The sequence below is a fragment of the Apostichopus japonicus genome, chromosome 22, assembly GCF_037975245.1.
Source record: "Apostichopus japonicus isolate 1M-3 chromosome 22, ASM3797524v1, whole genome shotgun sequence".
Classification (NCBI taxonomy): domain Eukaryota; kingdom Metazoa; phylum Echinodermata; class Holothuroidea; order Aspidochirotida; family Stichopodidae; genus Apostichopus; species Apostichopus japonicus.
The window spans coordinates 25,165,634-25,187,267 of NC_092582.1; the positions used below are offsets into that span (position 1 = coordinate 25,165,634).

The 21,634-nt window shown below is 37.9% G+C and overlaps 1 protein-coding gene across 1 annotated transcript in view; it reads left to right on the forward strand.

Moving 5' to 3' along the window:
• The first annotated feature begins 13,116 nt into the window (after window positions 1–13,116).
• The window catches only part of LOC139963341 (uncharacterized), an 85,146-nt gene continuing 76,628 nt past the window's right edge, over window positions 13,117–21,634 (forward strand). Inside the window, exon 1 of the mRNA XM_071963986.1 lies at window positions 13,117–13,404. Coding sequence (XP_071820087.1) covers window positions 13,329–13,404 — 76 coding nt within the window. The 5' untranslated portion in view covers window positions 13,117–13,328. The remainder of the gene's footprint in view (window positions 13,405–21,634) is intronic.

Sequence of the window (21,634 nt, forward strand, 5' to 3'; positions counted from 1 at the left end):
GTTGCTTAATAATAACACTTAATAAAGCAAAACTAATTGACAACCCTAATGGCCGTGGAGATCAAACCGAAAAGATACAGAGACAAAGCCGTGATATAAATTCACAAAAATCACAAAAGAAACAAAAAGCAAATAAAAAAGCCAACATGTACGGAACTTTGTGTCCTTACTATCTAGTTCCCATGGGAGTCACCCTGGCAGTTAGCAGCTAACCTTATTGTAGTGCGCATGCGCGCTACAATACTAACATTACTAGCCAAGTGAACGATACCTACATGACTGGACGTTGAAACTTAAATTTTCATATAGTTTCTGTACCTTTGCAGTTTCAGAGTGTAGCGGCGTAGCCAACTAAATTCTGAGCCTGTCACGGCGCTCACAAACGCCCTCATTTTGTATATATAGGCACCTACATGACTATACTCCCTGGTGTGGTGTTGTCCGCCCAAAAATTAACACCAAGAACAACTGAAAGTTCTTCCTGAATACTGCAAGCACTCCACGCGCGCTTCAATACGTATTTGCAGGCAAATGCAGTTCTAGTTGTTTACTATATTTATTCCCACTTTATAGATAAAGAGCGAGTTATCTCAACAGAGGTTTCAAGTAATAAAAGATTTGGCGTGAAACTGAGTTTGTATCTTCAATACATTTTACATCTATCTCTTTGTGTTCGCCATGCTCATTAACCTGTCTGTATTCTGTGCGTATTTTTGTCCCTTCTGTTACTTTTAATTGTCATTTAGCATTTGAAGAAGATCCTGCTAGGATCGAAACGTCAGGCCAACTTACTTTTACACATTCTCCTACACAGGCTCTCTATAAGCAGTTTGCTAACAGTTTTATTCTATTTTTATTTATTTTTATTTCAATAAATATTTCTTAAAGATCGAGAACGGGAGAGAATTTCGTGAATGACCACTACACCGCCCACCTCCATATACACTTTACACCATTGCCACAAAACAACAACCAAAAAGCACTGAATTATCTGTCAAATCTGAAGTTTTATTCGTATGGCATGCCGTTTTGGTATAAATGTCAATCTTTTATCTTTTAAATGATTTCAACACGAACATTTACAATTTGCATGTATCATTCATTACTTAACGTTAACGATTACGGTATATGTTCGTAAACTTTTAAGACGATGTGGGACGTAAATGTAAAGATTAGCATAACGAATAATACTAGACTGAAGAGAGTAACCGTTGTATTCAGTTTTAATTAAGCAATAGTGGTTTTGTATAGGCCTACGCGTGAAATAACATAGAACCAATAGGGATATGTACAATACAACATACATGCAGGCACATCGGGACTTTGAAATAAATTGTAATTTAAGAAAAACACAAATTGCCCTCGATTAGCCCAAAAACCAGTAAATGATGCGATGTTATCCATCCATAAAATGCTCCAAAACCATATAAAACATTGATAAAATATATATTTACATTTTTTGGCATAATACCGTTTTTAGAGTCATGTTTGTAACGGCCCGATCTTTAACGGGCTATAACTGCCATGCCACACATTATTTAACAATTGCATGAATCGGTGAAATAACATGGTAATTACCGTTTGATTGCAATAACGCACCTTCGGCACACTAATTTGCATATAGCATATACTGTATTAGTGTTGACTGCATTTATCAAAGGGTTAAACCACTGTAACAATGCGACGTCGATTCTTAACTATTTGCACATGAACTGCTATATATTGTTCATTGTATCGAATACACTGATTATGTAATTAATATATATATGTATACAGATTTTAGCTGATTGTCTAATACCGGTATTTATAACTATATACTCAACTTTAAAATGCAGTGTATTAAATTGGTAAAAGTAGGATTAACGGAAAACCAGGTGTAGGTTATAATCACTTTTCAAAGAACTCCCAATACTGGATTTGACATCACACGTACTAATGATGATGCACATTAAATAAGCCCATCTGTAAGTTCCGTTACATATAAATGGATATAGGCTTTGAGGGTGTATCATACTACACGGTGAACCTCTTCGGTTTATTGGAGGAAGGGGACGTGGTGGGGGTCCAGGTTTATAACTTTCTTAGGGAGGGGGAAGGCAGTTCTGTATTTATTTCAGCGATTGTTGAGCATGGAGAGTATCGATTTATAACGGATATAAACGAACAGACATACACTAAGGCAGGTGGCTACCGTACAGGTAACGTATACGTTAAGGCGTTGCCACGTGGCACTTGTATGCCTATACATGCCTCGGGTTTATAAAATCTAATTGACTGCGAGAATTTATCCGTTGCCCTGACACTTTTGATATTGTGGGAATTAAACTGGCAGTAAACTATTAACCTATTGACATTTAAAGGACTATACATGATAATAATTTCCTTTAATCCACGCACCTGTGAGATAAAGCAGTGTTTGTATAATTCACGGATCAGACACAATAACCTTACAACTTGAGGTCCGTATAACTATATAGTACCATATATATATATACCCATTAATGTGTCTGTATTCTACATTGCGTTCTTCTTATTGTGTATTATACGGATTAATATGATGATTATAGTTTTACTCCCCAACTCTTTTATCCGCACGAACGCCAACTGCTTCCAAATTTGAGATATATTAAAAATAGAAAGAAGACCCTCAAAGCGAGAGAGTAACTTTCCCACGGTCGTGTTACATCATGTATGCCGGTTATGCACACGACTACGTATTCACCTGTACAATTATTATAAAAGAACGCTTGTGTCATTTAGATTATGCCAGATATAACCAGGGAGTTCCATAACAACTCCCTGATATAACACCGATAAAAGAACCTTTATAAAGTCGAATTATATTGAGGGAACGAGTGTCGTCTGCAATTAAATCGCAGTAATAGAAGCGGGAACGAAAATGGACGGTAAAAAGCGGGTGAAGTGATTGCGTAATGTAACGCACGCAGAGCCGTCATTTATTAGTGGAATTTTGTAAGAGAAAGTACCTGAGTGCGGTTGTGTGGGGAAAGAATTGCTTCAGTACATGTTAAATAATAATACATATTTATAATAATACATATATAAGGGTGAAAGGGTTGCGTAAGCCAGAATTTTAGTATCGATATGTTTAAGAAAAAAAGATAAATTTTGAAAATGTTGGTATTGGTTTTTTTTAAAAAATGTTTAATTTGTTTGTAGATATTCACATTTAAATTAGTTAATACTCTGCAACGCTCCTTTAAGGCTCCAAACAGTGACCACGTCGGTTCCTCGGTGTCGGTCTAAATGTTAAGGTTTATCCCTTGTTCATTCATACTTAGTAAAGATTCGTAAATCCTATTGGTCCATTCAGGTCAGCTGACCGTGGTTAATCCTGTGAGTAACGCACGGTAAAATTACGGGGCATCACTTTAATAAATCTTTGGTTATATGTAACCAAAAATGTTTTGTTTTATGATTTCCCCCCACACAAATGGTAGTGTATGAATGAACGGGGTTAATCAACGGTCTAGCGTGCGTTACTCACATGATTAATGCACTCCGGGTGTTAATGCTATCGCTGGATGCACTCGGGCTCCGCCCTCGTGCATCGCTTGCATTATCCCCCGATCGTGCATTAATCCTGTGAGTAACGCACGCTAGACCGTTGTTTAACCCCTTATTTATCAATTCAAATAAAATATACCCAAAATAAAATATACCCAAAATAAAATATACCCAAAATAAAATATACCCCAAACATCTTTTAGCTTCATATAACAGACTTGATTGCAGTCGACACCATTTGTCATTGGTAAATATATGTAATGCCAGTGTTTACGAGTTTGTGTGTGTGTCAGTGGTAATATGTAAGACATTTGAAGGATTTTATTTTGTTGGTAAAATGACATGTATAGGCCCTACATGACATTCACTAAGGAATATCCATAAAACCATCCCACACGCAAAAGGTTGTTAGCTCGCAAACAGAACCCGCCAAATATATCGATGTTCTAAACACAATTTATACAAAACATAAATCTTCATTCGATAAATGGAATATCCTGATTGCAGATATGGCTTCTCTAATCTTTAAAATAACGCTACGATATAACTCCCCCACCCCCTCACACCTAACCCTAGCCCCTAAGGTATGCTTAAATTAGAAACAGGCAGCAGACATAGGGAACCAATAACTTGTTCAAAACTACGCTGTATTGTGCAAATTTGTTCCTTATAGTCAGATAGGCAATATTTAAAAAAAATGGTAGTACTGCGCTGCATGACCCACATATTCGTTTCATTGTGATATTAAATTGTCTAAGTTTTGTAATTGGTAAAGATGATTAAAAATTGTCAACAGTTTTGTTTAAGGAAGTTCTGACCCTGGTTGTTCCCAAACATTGAGGGGTCTTCAATTTATCTATTAAGTGTCCCCGTGATAGAAATGTGATAATGAAATTTGATATCGTGTCATGCCAACTTTCTGACTGCCTAGCAATCTGGGGCCGTTCTGTTCACCTTTCTGGTTCTGTTTACCTTAGGAATAAGGGAATTGTATCAGTCTGCAGTATAATTGCCATCTCCTTCAACTGTATCGCTGTGTAGATCTGCCTAAGTCATATCAATAGCAGGACAACACTGGGGAGTTAGCCCCCTTTCAGTAGAGCGTGTCATGATTCACGATGATTACATAAAGGTGTGAATAACCCTATTGTCGTGATTGTGCCGACTCACAATATAGCCGTATTCGTCCCATGCATCCTGCAAACGAATTACCCCTGGATAATGCATATGTATTACAAACACACACACACATATATATATATATATATATATATATATATATATATATATATATATATATATATATATAGGTATATATATATACAGTGGCGTAGGAAGGTACTTTTGAGTGGGGGGGCTGAAGACTGATGGCCGGCCTGGGGGAGGGGTCTAAGGGGAGGGGGTGTCCCCCTCCCCTTTGGAATTTTTTGGCATTTCCAGGTGGCCTCAGATGCAATGTGGTGCAATGTAGAACACTTCAACACCCACTCCATTTGTAAAAACTTTTGCATTTTCACCTGGCCTTAGATGCAATTTGGGGCTCCAAATGAGATTTTTTTTCTCATTTGGAAATGAAAAAGGGGTTTTCTGACTTGCGGAGCGGGGGGGGGGCGGAATGATACTTCCGCCCCTCCATATTTTTCACTGGGGGGGGGGCTGGCGCCCCTCAGCCCCCCGGTTCCTACGCCCTTATATATATATATATATATATACATACATACATATATACATATATATACATATATATATATATATATATATATATATATATATATGTATATATATATATATATATATAGACATGTCTCTTGGCGTGTGTTAAAAAGTAAGATATATCCACAAGAGAAATAGGAAAAAAAAAATATGCGTTCATTTCAAACTTTATTACTTAGAACGTTAAATCAGCTACAAAATATTTCGAGCGTTATCACAGCTCTTCTTCCGTTGCAGTAATGTAACTGAAGAATATATATATATATATATATATATATATATATATATATATATATATATATATATTTAGGCCCATATATATATATTTATATTTCTGTTTACAGTTGTGTTTACAGTTGTGCATATACTGGGCAAAACCATGTATGCTGTCTGCTAGTATATACCGTATCGTAGGTAACGCGATAATGTTTTGTTTTGAACTGATTCCAAAGTCAAAAGATTTGTATTTAATGTGAAATTGATGATAATTTGAATGATTTTGTTTGGCACACGTACAACAACCCCGGCGCACTCCTCTTTTAAAGAGCTTCGGTCGGATTTGAATACAGCGGTAACCCGCAATGCAGCGTATATATATATGTGATGAATTCTTCACACTGTTTCAACCTTGGCGTATAACGTGAGGGCGGGATATTCAAAAGAAGAACGAAAGGAATGATCGAGTATTGAGTTATCTAAAATGAGGTCTCCAAACGAAAAGGGCTAGTGAAACATGGGACCCTTCTCAAGTTCTCTGACGAAACTCACGAAAGTATAACATGCTGAATGATGTGAACATGATATAGAAGGCCGGAATGAGACTGTTGTACTAAGCTTCCCTGACATAATCGCCGAATTTCGGCAGAAATTTCAAAGCAAACCCTCAACTCAATTTAAGGGTATAAAGTGGTTGCGATAGCCTATGCTGTTATGAGCATTTCCATGCCCTAACTGCAGGGTAATACTTTCATGGTTATAACTGCAAGCCTGTTGGTGCACTCGGCTCCGGAGAAGACTTGGCAAGGGGGAGATCGAAGGAACGTCATCAGCAGGAAATAGTTTTGGAGCAGTGTCAAGATACACAACAGTAATTCGTTTACAAGTCACACGAGCGACTTCCCGTTGACAAGCGCTCTACTTTTTACCAAAGAGATTTTTTTCTTTAGATTTTTTGATGTCTTTGCTCTACGCGAGTTAAAGGTTAACCGGTGGCGACGGGGCAGCACCATGCACGCTACGCGCAGTGGCAGTGGGCTGGTTTATTTGCAGCCTCCCGGCACACGCTCCTAGTTCGTAAATCACTGAATCGCATATCGGTCACTCGTCCCACCGTAGGTGAACTTCAAAGTTATGACAACTGTGTGCCTGTAAACTAAAGCAAACGTGATAGCGGGGACCTTTGAACTTTTTACTCCCCAGGGATCCGAGCACTTGTTCAAAGGAATGTGAACTATAATTTGAATTGTTTTGTATAACGGTCGATATAGGCATGAACGTATATGTACTCCCAACTATAGCGTGTTATATGCACGGCCATTACCAACTGAAATACGAGCATCGACATTTCATGATTTAAAACATGTAAGAGGTAAATTTTTACACAAGACTTCACTTGAGTTATATTATTCATCCTCGAACAGTAAGGAAGATTATAATAGACGCTTATACTTGGTAGCCGTAAGCGTGCCACCTTTAAAAACATATTTGCATATGAATGCACGTGATTTATTGAACAACAATTGTGAGTCAACAAACCTTTTGTTAACTGCACAGCGGCGGGTGGCACAGGGTGAGCTAACAACAGGGATAGGCTAGCTCCTCGTGGTCAGTACAAGAGAATGCAAGAGCAAAGAAAATAGGAAGTTTCGTTTTACTTTGTACACAAAAATCACTGTAATGGTTAACTTGGTAGGGAAACTTAAATAGTTCCAATCATATCATACGAAGCGCTTAAACAATAGAGAGCTGAAGAAAATGGATTCTTCTTAGGCACTCTTTGTTTACTCGCGCAATGATATTATCTCTGCACCCATCCGTGGTAAAGTACTTCTACGGTCTAACCAAACAACAGAATCGTTTTACAATTCAGGTATGTGTAAATCTATAGCAACACAGTCAAGTTGATTCCGAGAGTCGCTTGGTTTTCGTGCCCAGTCTCCTAGGGGGCAGGGGAAGGGGTATGGGTAAAGAGGCAATGAATCCTACGGGCATCAGAGAACTAGCGGAAGGCCCTGGACTGATGGTGGGGTGGGGGTTCAGGTTGAACCGGGTTATTGTGCCGTTAGGGTACGTAGGCGAGTAGTGTGTGATGTAGGGAAGGGGTTACATTGGATACTTTTCCAAGAAAAATTTGGATTTCCAAAAAGAAACCAAAAAGATGAATTTTGTAGATAATACATCTTGAAGTGTATGTAGGTTAACTAATAACTTCTTTATAGCCGGAAGTGAAGACATCACGCGGAAGCGATGGACCGCAGACTAAGGAAGCACGCATAGTAGCAATTGAACTCCTATAATTGCTGCAAATATGTACGTATGAATAGAGTGACCGTGTTGGATATCCGTTACGACAGGTGATTACGTTAGGTGCATAATAGAATCAGGACACACATGTGTGCTGGGTAACAGTTTACCTATTATCGCATGAAATTCGTGAAAGGCCGCACACAAGTGTCACCGGGGACGCCCTACCGGCGTCACTACGCCCCTCATCAATTTCCAACTCAAACAGGATGATGCCTGACGGTAGGAAAGGAAAGTGATTCGCTCAGGGACCAGGTCCCTAGGCATGCGGTAGTTAAGGGGAGTTTATTCCCCCTCAAAGACTTAAGTTCTTTCTTTCTTCAAATTCCCTTACATTTAATTACACGCCTAAATTATGGAAATGTGTACGGATATGTTAAGGTAAAGTGATGGATATTATAGCATAATTTCGCTGTATCTATATATAGTCCCATTACCCATTCAAATTTTCACATAAGCGAGAGACACCCATTCCCTTATACCCTCTCACCCCCAGGACGGACATCGGCCAACATATGTGGAACCCCGAACCCCTGTAGTAAACGGGCCTGCTTGGGACCTATAGTAACATCATTTTGATGGCCCTGTCAATTGCCCACGTGATGTTTCCAGCCTACCAATGAATATGAAGGAATATAGTGAAGATTGAAGAGTTAACGGGTGGAACATCGTACGGTAGCTCCTACACGCCAGGTCTGCTGTACAAATGATTCTATAACAGCAGGGAGCTGTCACTCAAGTTTGCTTTGTAGCACCGCTTGTATGTAAGCAGTGGCGTCCACAGCATTTCAAAGGTGAGGGGCGAGGCGGGGGGGGGGGCAATTCATTCAAACTTTACCCCGACTGACTAAGGTATGAGAGCCTGCAATTTTGTGGTCGAGCCAGAGGCGAATGAAGGAGTTTTATAAAGGAGGGGGACTTGGATTAGGTTCATTGAAGCCCTGACTCCTAATTAAACTAATGAACGTCAAATATTGCATTCTGAGTCATAATTAGATTATAATTTAGGCCTTATAAGTACCGTATAGATCTAAGCGCAAATTCCCTCGGCTGATTAGTGTAGGTGGCTGCTCAACTTTGTGGAATGGATAGGAGGCGAATGCAGGATTATATAACGAATTGGGATTATACTGTAGGGTCATGGAAGTCGAATTCTATGAAAGGGGGGTATTGGGGTACTCTCCCAGAGAAACATAAAAGAAACATTTAAAGGTCAAATGATGTATTCTGTGGCACATTTATATTATAATTAAGCTATATTTAGATATGAGTAGCTCTAAACGCAAGGTACTGCTAATACTGCTAATAATACTTTGTGTGTGACTGAAAGGGGATGGGGGGGGGGGGGGGTTATACCCGTAATAATGATCAAATTCTTCCCCTGCTGAATGCAAAAGCCCCCCGACTGATGGTCGGAGGTGATGGTCGGAGGTGAGGGCCAGCCCCCCCTCCCCCCCAATTGCGCGCGCCACTGATGTACAGCCAATGACATTATACAAGCAGCAATACAAAAATAATGATTTTGTATAAGTTTTAAGCTGCTCTGTAGAGTATAACACTTTTCATGCTTTCGTGTTTAACTTCTTCGACGTTTTAGCTTTCGTTTCGATTTTTTTGTCAGTTTTGAAGCATACCTTATAATATGTGTGTACACATCAAATAACTGACTTAGTCCACCAGCATACATTTATAATATGTGTGTACGCATCAAATAACTGACTTAGTCCACCAGCATACATTTATTATATGTGTGCATGCATCAAATATTTGACTTAGTCCACCAGCATACTTTATAATATGTGTGTACACATCAAATAACTGACTTAATCCACCAGCATACATTTATAATATGTGTGTACACATCAAATAACTGAATTAGTCCACCAGCATACATTTATAATATGTGTACGCATCAAACAACTTATTTAGTCCATCAGCATACATTTATAACATATGTGTACGCATCAAATAACTGACTTAGTCCACCAGCATACATTTATAATATGTGTGTACGCATCAAATAACTGAATTAGTTCACCAGCATACATTTATAATATGTGTGTACGCATCAAATAACTGACTTAGTCCACCAGCATACATTTATAATATGTGTGTACGCATCAAATAACTGACTTAGTCCACCAGCATACATTTATAATATGTGTACGCATCAAACAACTTATTTAGTCCATCAGCATACATTTATAACATATGTGTACGCATGAAATAACTGACTTAGTCAACCAGCATACATTTATTATATGTCTGCACGCATATTTGACTTAGTCCACCAGCATACATTTATAATATGTGTGTACGCATCAAATAACTGACTTAGTCCACCAGCATACATTTGTGTGTAGGCGTCAATATGTGTGTAGGCGTCAAACAACTTACTTAGTCCACCAGCATTCATTTATAATATGTGTGTACGCATTACATAACTGACTTAGTCATGGGCGTCAGCAGGTTTCAGAAAGTGAGGGGGACACTATACCATCTAAGCGGAGCGCCACCATTGGTTGGCGCGTAGCGTACCAGAAAATTTTGGGTACATAAGACCCCCTAGATCGCAGGAGACGGCCTTCCTGAGTCGTTTTTAGTTACATCAGAATTAGATCTGTGAGGAGAAATTTTGTCTCACAAAACTAAATTCCGACAGAAAGTACTGGTAGAAAGATGCCGTTCTGACACCAAGGGAGACGAATTACACAGCGTCCATCTCAAACGAAATATTGAAAAAGTGGCGCCGTCACCTCCGGGATGAGTGGAGTGGTATATATAATACATGCATGTAGGTGCGAGACGTCAGTTGTTATGTGCCCAGGTACTTTAATAATAATAATCAGAAAAAGGCACCGCGCGCATAGCGTGTGTAGCGCCTAGCCGGCACTCAACAATAAAGATCTACCATATCCGGCGAATACATGTAGCCTTAATTACTTCCCCTACACCCCTATTCGTCCGTCCAGTCCAAGGGACTGGAGGTAGTGATATGAACATAGTAACTCATCACCATCTACCTGTATGGCTTACCTAATCCCTTGGAACCCATACAAACAACATGTGTGCAAGATTCAATACACTTTCGAATGGTCTCCCCCCCCCCCCCGAACGAATTAAATGGGCAGATTTAGGATATTGGGAGAATGGGAGATAAATGACGGTGCAAGTGATAGATAGCAGGGGCCCAGGGAGTCCAGATTTCTTGACCTTAAATAGAAAATCGCGCATATGCATGTGATTTTTTTTAATAACTACTCTGAAAAGTGGGTGGGACAAATGATATGATATCCCCTCCACTTTTGAAAGTGGGGGGGACATGTCCCCCCCGTCCCCCACCTGTTGACGCCCATGGACTTAGTCTACCAGCATACATATAATATGTGTGTACGCATCAAATAATTGACTTAGTTTACCAGCATACATTTATAATATGTGTGTAGGCGTCAAATAACTGACTTAGTCCACCAGCATTCAATTATAATATGTGTGTACGCATCAAATAACTGACTTAGTCCACCAGCATACTTTATAATATGTGAGTATGCATCAAATAACTGATTTAGTTTACCAGCATTCATTTATAATATGTGTGTACGCATTACATAACTGACTTAGTCTACCAGCATACTTTATAATATGTGTGTATACGCATCAAATAATTGACTTAGTCCACCAGCATACATTTATAATTTTTGTGTACCCATCAAATAACTGACTTAGTCCACCAACATATACATTTCAATTTCTTCTGTCCTTCCTTTCGGCCAGCAAGGGCGAGGGCGGGCGGTAGCTCAGCTAACGAAACAGGTACACAGGTATACGCAAGCTGTACATGCTATTAATTGTTCGGTTTAGCAACATATATCACTCATAGCCTATATACTGTACGTACATATAGGCCTATATAGAACATTGTAACATATTAGCCTACATCTATATGATACTGATACGGTGGAAGGTATGCTGGAGTAATGCAATGGAATGCCAAAACTCCCAAAAAAGATACAAGATTATGTAGCATCCTGAAGTAATACCATTTTGATTTATTTTTGGTTTTTTATATTAAAACTAACTCGTAAAGTATCATCGTCGTGAGCGAGTACCAAGTACTTTACATCGAGTACAAGTAAAGGATCTTTAGTATTTAAGTCCGATTACAAAATCTCGAGTAGGAGTACTTCGACACCCGAGTACCATTCGACCAGTGCGAGTACAGAGAACTAGCAACAACGTACTCGAGTACCGAGTACACCCGAGTACCCTTCATCGAGCGCGAGTACCGAGTGCTGGCAAAAACGTACTCGAGTACCGAGTACTTCGACACCCGAGTACCCTTCAACCAGTGCGAATACCCAGAACTAGCAAAAACGTACTCGAGTACCGAGTACTTTAACACCCGTGTAGACCCTTCATCGAGCGCGAGTACCGAACACTAGAAAAACGTACTCGAGTACCGACTACATTTCGAGTGCTACATCACTGTCCTTCCAATGGGATACATACTGTTATATAATTAAACGTTAATTGAATGGTGTCATTTCTGCGTTTAACAAGGGCCCACAATGCTGCATGAATGTAAGGCTAGGCCAAAGGAGCCGGATGTGTTGCTGCCCCCTTCCCCAATCAAAAGAAGAAGAAAGAAAGGAATAAAGACATTTCAGAGCAATTCTTCTGAGATTCACATCTGCATGAGAACAAGCTTTATCTGAAAGTGCTGAAACATTCGTGGGCTTCGTCCCTCTTGACGGCCCCTGAACTTCCCTCGTACCTCCAAAAGTAGAGTACCCCAATCAGAAACACCTACCACACCTATGTAGTGACACTTCAAAATAAAGGACAGGGCTTTCATCGTTTCGCATGTAAATTAGTATTCCTTGCTTATTATTCTGATGCATTCTAAGTTCAATCTGTGAGAAGTATTGAACATTTGTAACTATGATATTTTCACATTTCCAAAGTCGTTGCTGTTAAATTACTACTCCATGGACATACGAGGGATGAACCCAAAATGGATAAGATTATGTTTGAAGTAAATATATTGAACCAGACACTGTATTGCACACACAAAAAAACTAACTTTCTTAGTCAATTCGACAGAAAATGTTGCTAGCAGTTACATTTTGTAATGGTTAAGCACACGTTTGTTGATAACGTTTCTTTCTACTATACCTGACTTATCTAATCCTGTTAGTGATTGTGGGACGTATTTTAGCTTCCAGGACAGGTGGTGAATCCTGTTCTTATCTATTACTGGCGGAGGAATACACTGATGTCGTGCGCCTTTGTAAGGATGCCACACGACCCAACCGCTTCACTATATGTAACTACCAAAGGTGTGTAGTACGCATGACCGTACTATACTGCGTACATACCTACGTAGTAATCTTCAACACAAAAGACCTACAGACATCGGATTTCAACGAACTGCTCGACAAGCCGCCTACAATTTCACCAAAATAAAGTCTTCTCTTTTCAGGAATTTGGCAGATCAAGATGATCGATCATCGATGTAATGACTAAGGAATATCAGGATTTAGTTGGATGGTATTTATAAGTTTATGGAGTTCAATATGAGACGTAATTTTGCTGGATACTTGTTGATCTTCTGCGCCTGTTTCGTACCCCTTTCACAAGGTGAGGACCTATATTACCCTTCTGTACTAGTATTATTATAGACTACATGCACCGTGTATACTGTGATAGAAAATAACACTGCTAATGTTATGGTCAAATCGTGGTTAAGAGTGAGGACACTTTACACGCTCTTTTCTTGTGCATTAATTGAAAAAGTATGCTGCACTTCTTTTCAACTATTTGGTCCTCATGTAAACCCGTATGAAGGACTTCTTAATGATAAGTTTTGGAAAGTTTTTCAAGTGTTTAAAGTTGCGTTCAGCGACTCGATCATCATGATAGCATTGATACACGGTGCATGCTGTGGTAATGGAGTAAGCAGTGGCTTGAAGTGTACAGTTACTAAGTGTGTAGGCAGTACAGGATGTTGAAATAGAATTGCAAGTGTGACTAACGGTTAAATTAAAAAACCCATAGTTGCTGTGATGTTCAGCTGTAACACTGCTCTTAAGTGATGGAACCCTGAACAATTTAATGCTAATATGCACTAGCTCAACTCAGTGAGGCCTTATTACTTAAACTTTTTAGAAAGATGCCAAATTCAAGTAGCTGACCTAGGCCTATGGTTTGATCACCATTACCAAACAGTAACTTTGATTGTTAAGCTCAAAGTTAGGCCTAGGCTAGGTGGAACCACCAAATTTGATATTGAATGGTGAAACTAGAGCCATCGTGGATACTTGCCCAGCCATTTGCAGGTAGTTTGACGAATGTACAGAGGAATAAATATTACTTGAACTTGGAACAGAAAAGATTCTGAATCATGTTTTCTTTTGGTATTTAATATCTTAATTGTTTGTTGGTTATTGCATAGTATGTGAGGGTCCACAACAATATTTATGTTGTAAAGGAGTTTCAATGGGTTGGTGGCCCTTTGTAGCTTCTTTTAACTCAGATCAATTTATTTGTGACAAGGAGGCAGAGCCAACCATTACATTAGCAACAATATTCCAGTAGCTATGTAATGATAAATTTATAAATTTAATGTGGGGGGGGTGTGAAATATTTGATGGATCATGGCCAAATGTCGAAAATTTATACAATTGCGAACTGCTGGCCCAGTAGGCGGAAGTATGGTCAGAATTGTTTGGCCATTTATGTAGAAATTGTACTTGTTTGTAGCCATTGATTTATTAATAACTAACATTTATTTATGGCACGGTAAGTTGTACTGTTGGAGATAGGAACTTGGCTGACCAATTAAAAAGTTTATGTGATTATAAACTTACTACACAATATCACCAAAAGAGAAGTGGTTTTAGGGGTAGGTTTGGTTTTTGGGTTGTGTTTCCAATGAAATGGGTAATGAGGCATTTTGAGCAATACTTTGGTTGCATTTAGATACCACTGAATTCAAATTTTATACTCATATCATCATTATTACAATATTTAGTTGATTGTGTCTAGTAGTAGCTCAAATCGTCCAGTATAATGTTAAACAAAATATTCTGTTTAAATGTATTTTATTACTTTGACAAAGTTTAATTAGTTTATGAGAAGATTCAATTTAATTTAATACTAACAAGATCTTCTTAACAGATAATTCTGGGCAGATGTTGATTAAAAATCTGGCCAAATGTTTTGGTAATCTGGTGTGCAGAAGCAGAAGCCAATAACTTTTCATTATATTCTGGTTTTATCTCTAGATGAATCAGATAACAAGTAAAGCCCTACAACTTAAAATCTGTTGTTCTGATCTTTGAAATTGATGAATTGAATATATTGATCCAAATTGTCATTGCTGCAAGGATCACCTTGTGATTCTTAATCTTGAGCAGTTAATTGAGAAGGTAGCATCTATAGATTTTTTGTTAGAACTTTTAAGATTTGTGAATTTACTTCTAAACTCACTCCCCTGTCTGTACAAGCTCAATATGTTGGGATAATTTTGCTGACAATAAACGGTAGCAATATTGAGGTTGTCATCGTCAGGAATTACTATCCATACGTACGGTATGGAGATTAACACGATTGCAGTACACTGAGCCCTCTCCTTCAATTTAGTGTTTAACTCCAATATAACAAGCCTGTGCATTGGGTAGTACAGTAGTAGTAGCTAGTAGTAGTATTTAGATCACTTGCAGGTGTTTTATCACCAGACATGCTCAGTTATTTGATCGGATTCCTACTGAGTTTTAGGTATCCTGGCTAGTATTATGACATTCAAACCTTGCCTGAGTCAAGTTCATTCTCAATGTGTGAAACACATGATAGTAGACCATCTGATAACAGCTGGAACCCTGAAGTGTCCAACTCTTGCACAAAAAAATAAAGGGTTTGCTCTGGCTGACACTGGAGGGGTTTTGGCAGTTATAGTAACCAGGTTCTTCTCAGTACTGAAGCATCATCTGGAAGTAGTTGTGACGTTCCATTAGAGCTAGGAATCACGACTCCACCTCCCAGCATGACCACTACCCCTCACACACCAGTATCTTAACATGTATACAAATCATTTAACTTATTCTGCATTGAAATAAAACTTGTGAAAATCTGAAAAGTCTTGGAAATTGTCTCCAGATTTGGCTAGCTCTGTTCACTTTTTGGACCATTATAATAAGGACTTCCAAAAAGTGTAATATTGGAGTTGAATTTTAAGAAATCTTGAAGAAATGTGTTGAATTTGGTAGTCAGGTTACAATAAATTGATAAAACTAAAACAACCTGTTGCCATGTGTTCAGATCCTCAACTTTGTATTATTTTGAAATTACTTGACTCGTCACAGTGACAAAGTCCTATCCATGTGTTGTCAGTAGTTTTGAATGTCAACAAAAGATTGATCTAAGCCAACCTAAAGTATTCCTCATTGTCTATATATAGTATCCGTGGACTGTTCAGATTATTCAGCTCGAGGTTAATCAAATTTACTGGTGTTTGTTTGAAGTTTGCAAGTCGTGAGACATTCAATGAGCACTATCAGTTTGACCGCTTTAGTTTGATCTCATGTAGAACTGTAGCTTGGAAGTAACCACAAAGCCATTTTTTGAATTGTTTAACTGCCTAGCTTTGAAATTGAATTGTAAACTTAAATTCTTCTTGTTTAGTGTAAATCTAGGTACCACTGAATGTGATTGATGTTAATAGTCTTCATCAATTCCTACTGTACATATGCTATTCTACTAGATGGATATTACAAGATCTTCATTTTAAATTTACTCGTTATGACAAAAATGTTAGGATTCTTAATTAGGCTGATGAAAAAATGTGCTCCTTCTCTATTGTTTGGACTCAAGCAGGGGTTAATTAAAGAAAAATGGTTAATTAACTCCCAATAATAGGCTTGCACACATATAGTGGTCTGCCACAGATATCTTGCAGACTATGTACAGTACTTAGTCATATTGTGGGGTATTAAATGTATACGATTTAATGTACACATTAAACACTTAAAACAGTCTGCGACTGCAAAGTTGATACGGGGTCCTCTAGAGGCCAAAGACCCCATAGTACTGATTACTAAGTCTACTTATAAGTCCTAACTGTTCCTAAATTTGTAAGGTCATCCCATTGGAAATGTAATATTCTCAACAACTCTCTCTGCCCAGAATGGGTCAGTCATGGTCACTCCCATAGGTTTGACCTTTGGTATTGTTCCATGTGTATAGACCACTCACAACAGTACAAATAAACTTCCAAGGCCAGGAACTCATATTGACACCTTGCCTCTTTCTCCAGGGATTATATATGTGTGTGTGTTTGTGTGTGATGTCAGCACCATGATCAATATAAACTGTTCTCTGGGTATTGTTATTCAAGTGTGAGAACCTCCTGTGTCCTCCATTGCATACCTGTACAGTTGTGTCTATGTATAGTGTGGAATAGATACAGTAGCATTGCTGTAACCTGGGGTCAGTCTGGAGGTGACTGGAGTTAACATACAGTACTCTCCACTTAGTACACCATCAATCAGACAATCAGCCCACAGTGCCAAGTCACTGCTGCCCCTATCAATTTTTACCGAATGTTGTAGACTTTTTATAGCAAACCCAACATTTTTTTTGGCCCTTATTTCCCGTACACATTTGTTTTTTGTTCATATTTGCTGAACTAGATACTGTGAGTAGATAGGTGCACTTGTTGTGTAGAAGCAGGTAAATGCTGCCATTTTGTAAATTACCCAAATCACGTTGCACAACTTACACTCCCAAACATGGTTAATTTTCTAGAAATTGTGAAATTTTTACCAAAATCGTTACAATTGTTACAATATACTAGTGTTAAATCTAGTAGAATTGGAAAGGAGGAAAGAAATTGATGGCTAGAATTCTCCTCTCTCACCCCCCTCTAATCCAGAGGTATCTACCCCCCCTCTAATCCATGGGTCACTGACTCCCATCCTAGCCGTAAATGTTTTGCTCTTTTCCATTGTCATAAAGTGTCTAGTCAGTTTTCTGTTATTCATGTACATACATATATAATCAATTGGAATTAGAAGTATTGTACACAACCCTAATTGATTGCTTAAATGAATTAAGACTCTCATTTTTTGACATGATCTGTAATTTGTTTTAATTTAGTAACTTTTTAAAATGTTAGGTATTATTACTGTACTGTAAGTACTGTATCATTTTCAGTTAATGCTCTTGATGTTAAGTCCAGTTTTGTCCCCATAGACCCAATAATACTAAATTAGTGTCAAAGGTCTAAGAGGAACCAATAGCTCACCAACTTATCTCATTGTAGGTGCAAAAAGCCGTGAGAATTGTTAAGACCCACTTCCCCTCCTACCTTATTATGGGTACAGTAGGTTACAAACGGCTACTATAGAGAGAGCTGTGAACTGCCATGTGCATTTTGAATCGGCAAGTGTTCAAGTAAAGAGCTTGTCTGCAGAAGCTCTGAGGATGTTGACTGTGACCTCACAGGCAACATACCAAGTTACAGCTGCTACTGCTTGGGTTCAATTGGAAAACCACCTGTGAATTTAACTAAGATTATTATAATTATGTAGAAAGTGTAGCTCCCATGTTGGAATTATGTGCTCATTTGGAATTCTTGTTGGTAATGACACTAATAACCCTGGGGAAAAATGACAGAGCGCCTTAGAGTTGGAGAGGGTTTGAAACTCTTAAATAGTTTCTGGTACACTGGTGTACTGTGACGTTGTGGGTGGTAAACTGAATGAGGCTTATCAGTGTACAGTAGCTTATATAAAGAGTTGAAGAACAACAGTTTGAGCTGGAAGTCCTATATATAGCCACAGTTAGCTGGAACAGTAACATTTATAATGTCAGGAAACTGACTGGGCAATTTTATATTTTGCAAAAACAGTAAATTTTTACTAAGAAGCTCAACTTGACTTTGAATGTGTTTATCTGATTGTGTTTATTCTTTAGGAATCAGGACTGGTTTTTTTTTAACTGCATCTGACTCTAACCAACTTGGCTATAATCTGTTGGTACCTTATTCAGGTATATATCTGGAAAGATTCCAGAATAACTCAAATGAAAAATCTGTTTCTTTCCATTATCATATTCTCAGAAACAATATGATCAAAGTGCAATAAGTTTAAGTGCCTAGTCAAGTGAATGGTTGAAGTCTATAGTGCCCTAACTAACATTAACCCTGATTTAGCAGTTATTTTTAGGCTACTGCATCAATTAAATTCACTTAATGTGAAACCTGCCCTTGTGTTTTTAAGTGAAATGTTTTTTTTTTTTTTATATAACTGTAAATTCTTTCATATTTGAAATCCAAGTAATCTTTTCATTCATCTAAAGACTCCTTTGTTTTTTGTGAAAACACACACACCTAGGAATAGTTGATGCCTCTTAAAAGTGAACAAATGATTCTGATGTGGGATTTTATTTTCCTTCCAATATCTGTCGAGGGTTTTGTTAGTTGCATTGTAACCCCTCTAGGCCTTTACAGAAATATCAAAAGGAAAACCTCTTACTAGCAAGTGCCAGAATCTTTTACTCAGATAGATGAATTCATTTTTTTTTAATGTCCGTTGTGATATTCTTGAGGGTTTTCCTTTGAAGATTTTCTTTCATTTTTCTGTAGCTTTGTTTAAGCTGCAATTACTGCATTGTGTTCAATTGTGAGTTAACAGAGGAGAAACATTTTGTAGAAAAAGTAAAAGGACAATATGCTGAATCCAATATGAAAGTGAAATCCCCTTTCTTCTGTTTTAGGGAGTCTTTGTGTAATTATCTATGGAAATATCATGTAGAGAATAATTACTTAGCGAGAAATAAAAACCTCAGCATTGAATTACCCGGCCAGCTTAATTTAAGTGCTGCGATTCTATGCGGTTTTATCATAATATATTATAGTTCTTTTCAAATAGAACTGTTAAGGTTACAATAGATACCAATTATTATGGCACTCTACTCTTGGAGACTTTTCATTTCTTTGGTTGAACCACTCAAAAGTAAAGCAGCAAATTATAGGTTCTAAAGAGTTTTGTTTTATAAGTTTAATTCAGTTTCCTGTTTAGGTAGATTTTGACTAATGTTGAAACTTTAAACTCACCTGGGCAGTATCTGCCTCCTCCCCCCGCCCTCCCCTCCCCCTCCCCTCCCTCCCCTCCCCTCTGACTCTCATGCCTGCAGGACTCAATCAGGGTCTACTGGGTACACAGCTGTTGTACTGTACATAATTTAGTTCCCCTGATAGTGCTTACCACCAATTCAGTGGGCATAATAAACAGCACATGTGTTAGTTCATTAGGATGGGTTTTCCCTCGGTGGTGTCTGCCTATATTAACACAGGTTTGTGAAGTTGCCATTGCTGCTTTAAATCCTAACTTTTATACAGTAATTAATTATAAACAAGTAACAGCAATTAGTCACAGCTAATTTACAGCGAGGCTTGGACCAACTATTGAGAAAGTTAAGCTCCTATAATGGAAAGACTATATACTGTACACTGACAGCTCGATAAAAATAGAGGCTACGTACATATTTGTTAATTTAAATACAGTGAAATGTAGGAATGTATGATGACTTGCTAAATCTGAATCAAATAATAACTTTGCAGGTTTTTGTTACGTTTTCATACACAGAGTTTGCAAAGATGTCTGACGTACTTGTGATGCTACTCAGATGTGGCACAAGTGTTTTGAAGTCTTGATAGATTGTGCACATGTACTGTATGTATTTGATTGTGTTGAGTGCAGCAAAAGCAGTTAATTTTGGCCTTTCCATTCTTTCAGCTGACTTTAACTTAATTGCAGAGTGAAATATGTTGTTTTGCTATTAATTAAATTGATTTAATTAGTCTGACATTTAAAATACCAGCTGAAAACCTTGTAAGGCCAACTGCACTATTTGTTACTTTTACTAGTATTTTAATCGATTTTTAAGGGGTGTCAGCCACAAGTGACTAAAGGCTATGGTGACAAACAGATGGCTTGGCTAAACTTGTCACCTAATTTCAAACTTGTTAGTTTGTATACTATTGTGTTGGTGGTGACTTACCCAAACATGCCGTGTTAGGGTTTTTGCTTTGAAAAACATTTGTTGTGAAGTTTCTTAGTATCAAATCTATGAAGAGAAGGTGGGCAAGTGGGGCAATTAGTGTCCTAATTCCATTTTAAACAATACTCTGCTATTAATGGATAACAGGTCATTTCCTTTGTACTATCAGAATTCAACAAAATTAAAGCAACTTTCTCTTTTTATTACCCGCGTTTAAGAAAATTTGTTGATTACCTTAAGAAAAAAAAAACTTTTTCTAAGGGCTGATCTAAATAAGATTCCTGTCGCCACTGCTGTTAGATGGCTTCAAAGTAACAGTTACGTTGTTTCCTTAAATGGTAGACTATATATACTGTATATATACTGTACTAACCTTGTAGTGTTACCTTCAAATGGTATCTAACTATATACTAACTTATGATGGAATAATTAAGTGGTCATATTTTGTTCAGCAGTTTTGAAGCTTCTGATTTTTGTCTCTTATAAAGCACCATAGTTCCTTGTATACAAAACAAATATACATCTTTGCACCTGTATAGCAATCTACCCATTTTACATAGCAATCTACCCATTTTACTTAGCAATTTACCCATTTTACATAGCATTTTACCCATTTTACATAGCAATTTACCCATTTTACATATCATTTTGACCATTTTACATATCATTTTGACCATTTTGCAGTATACTGGAATATATTAGTCACTGTCAATGCAAAATGCATCTTTGAAGTTGACATATACTTTTTAATCTGTTTCTGTGATTGTTTTGCATAAACTTTGCTAATTGTGTTAACCATTTTCTATTC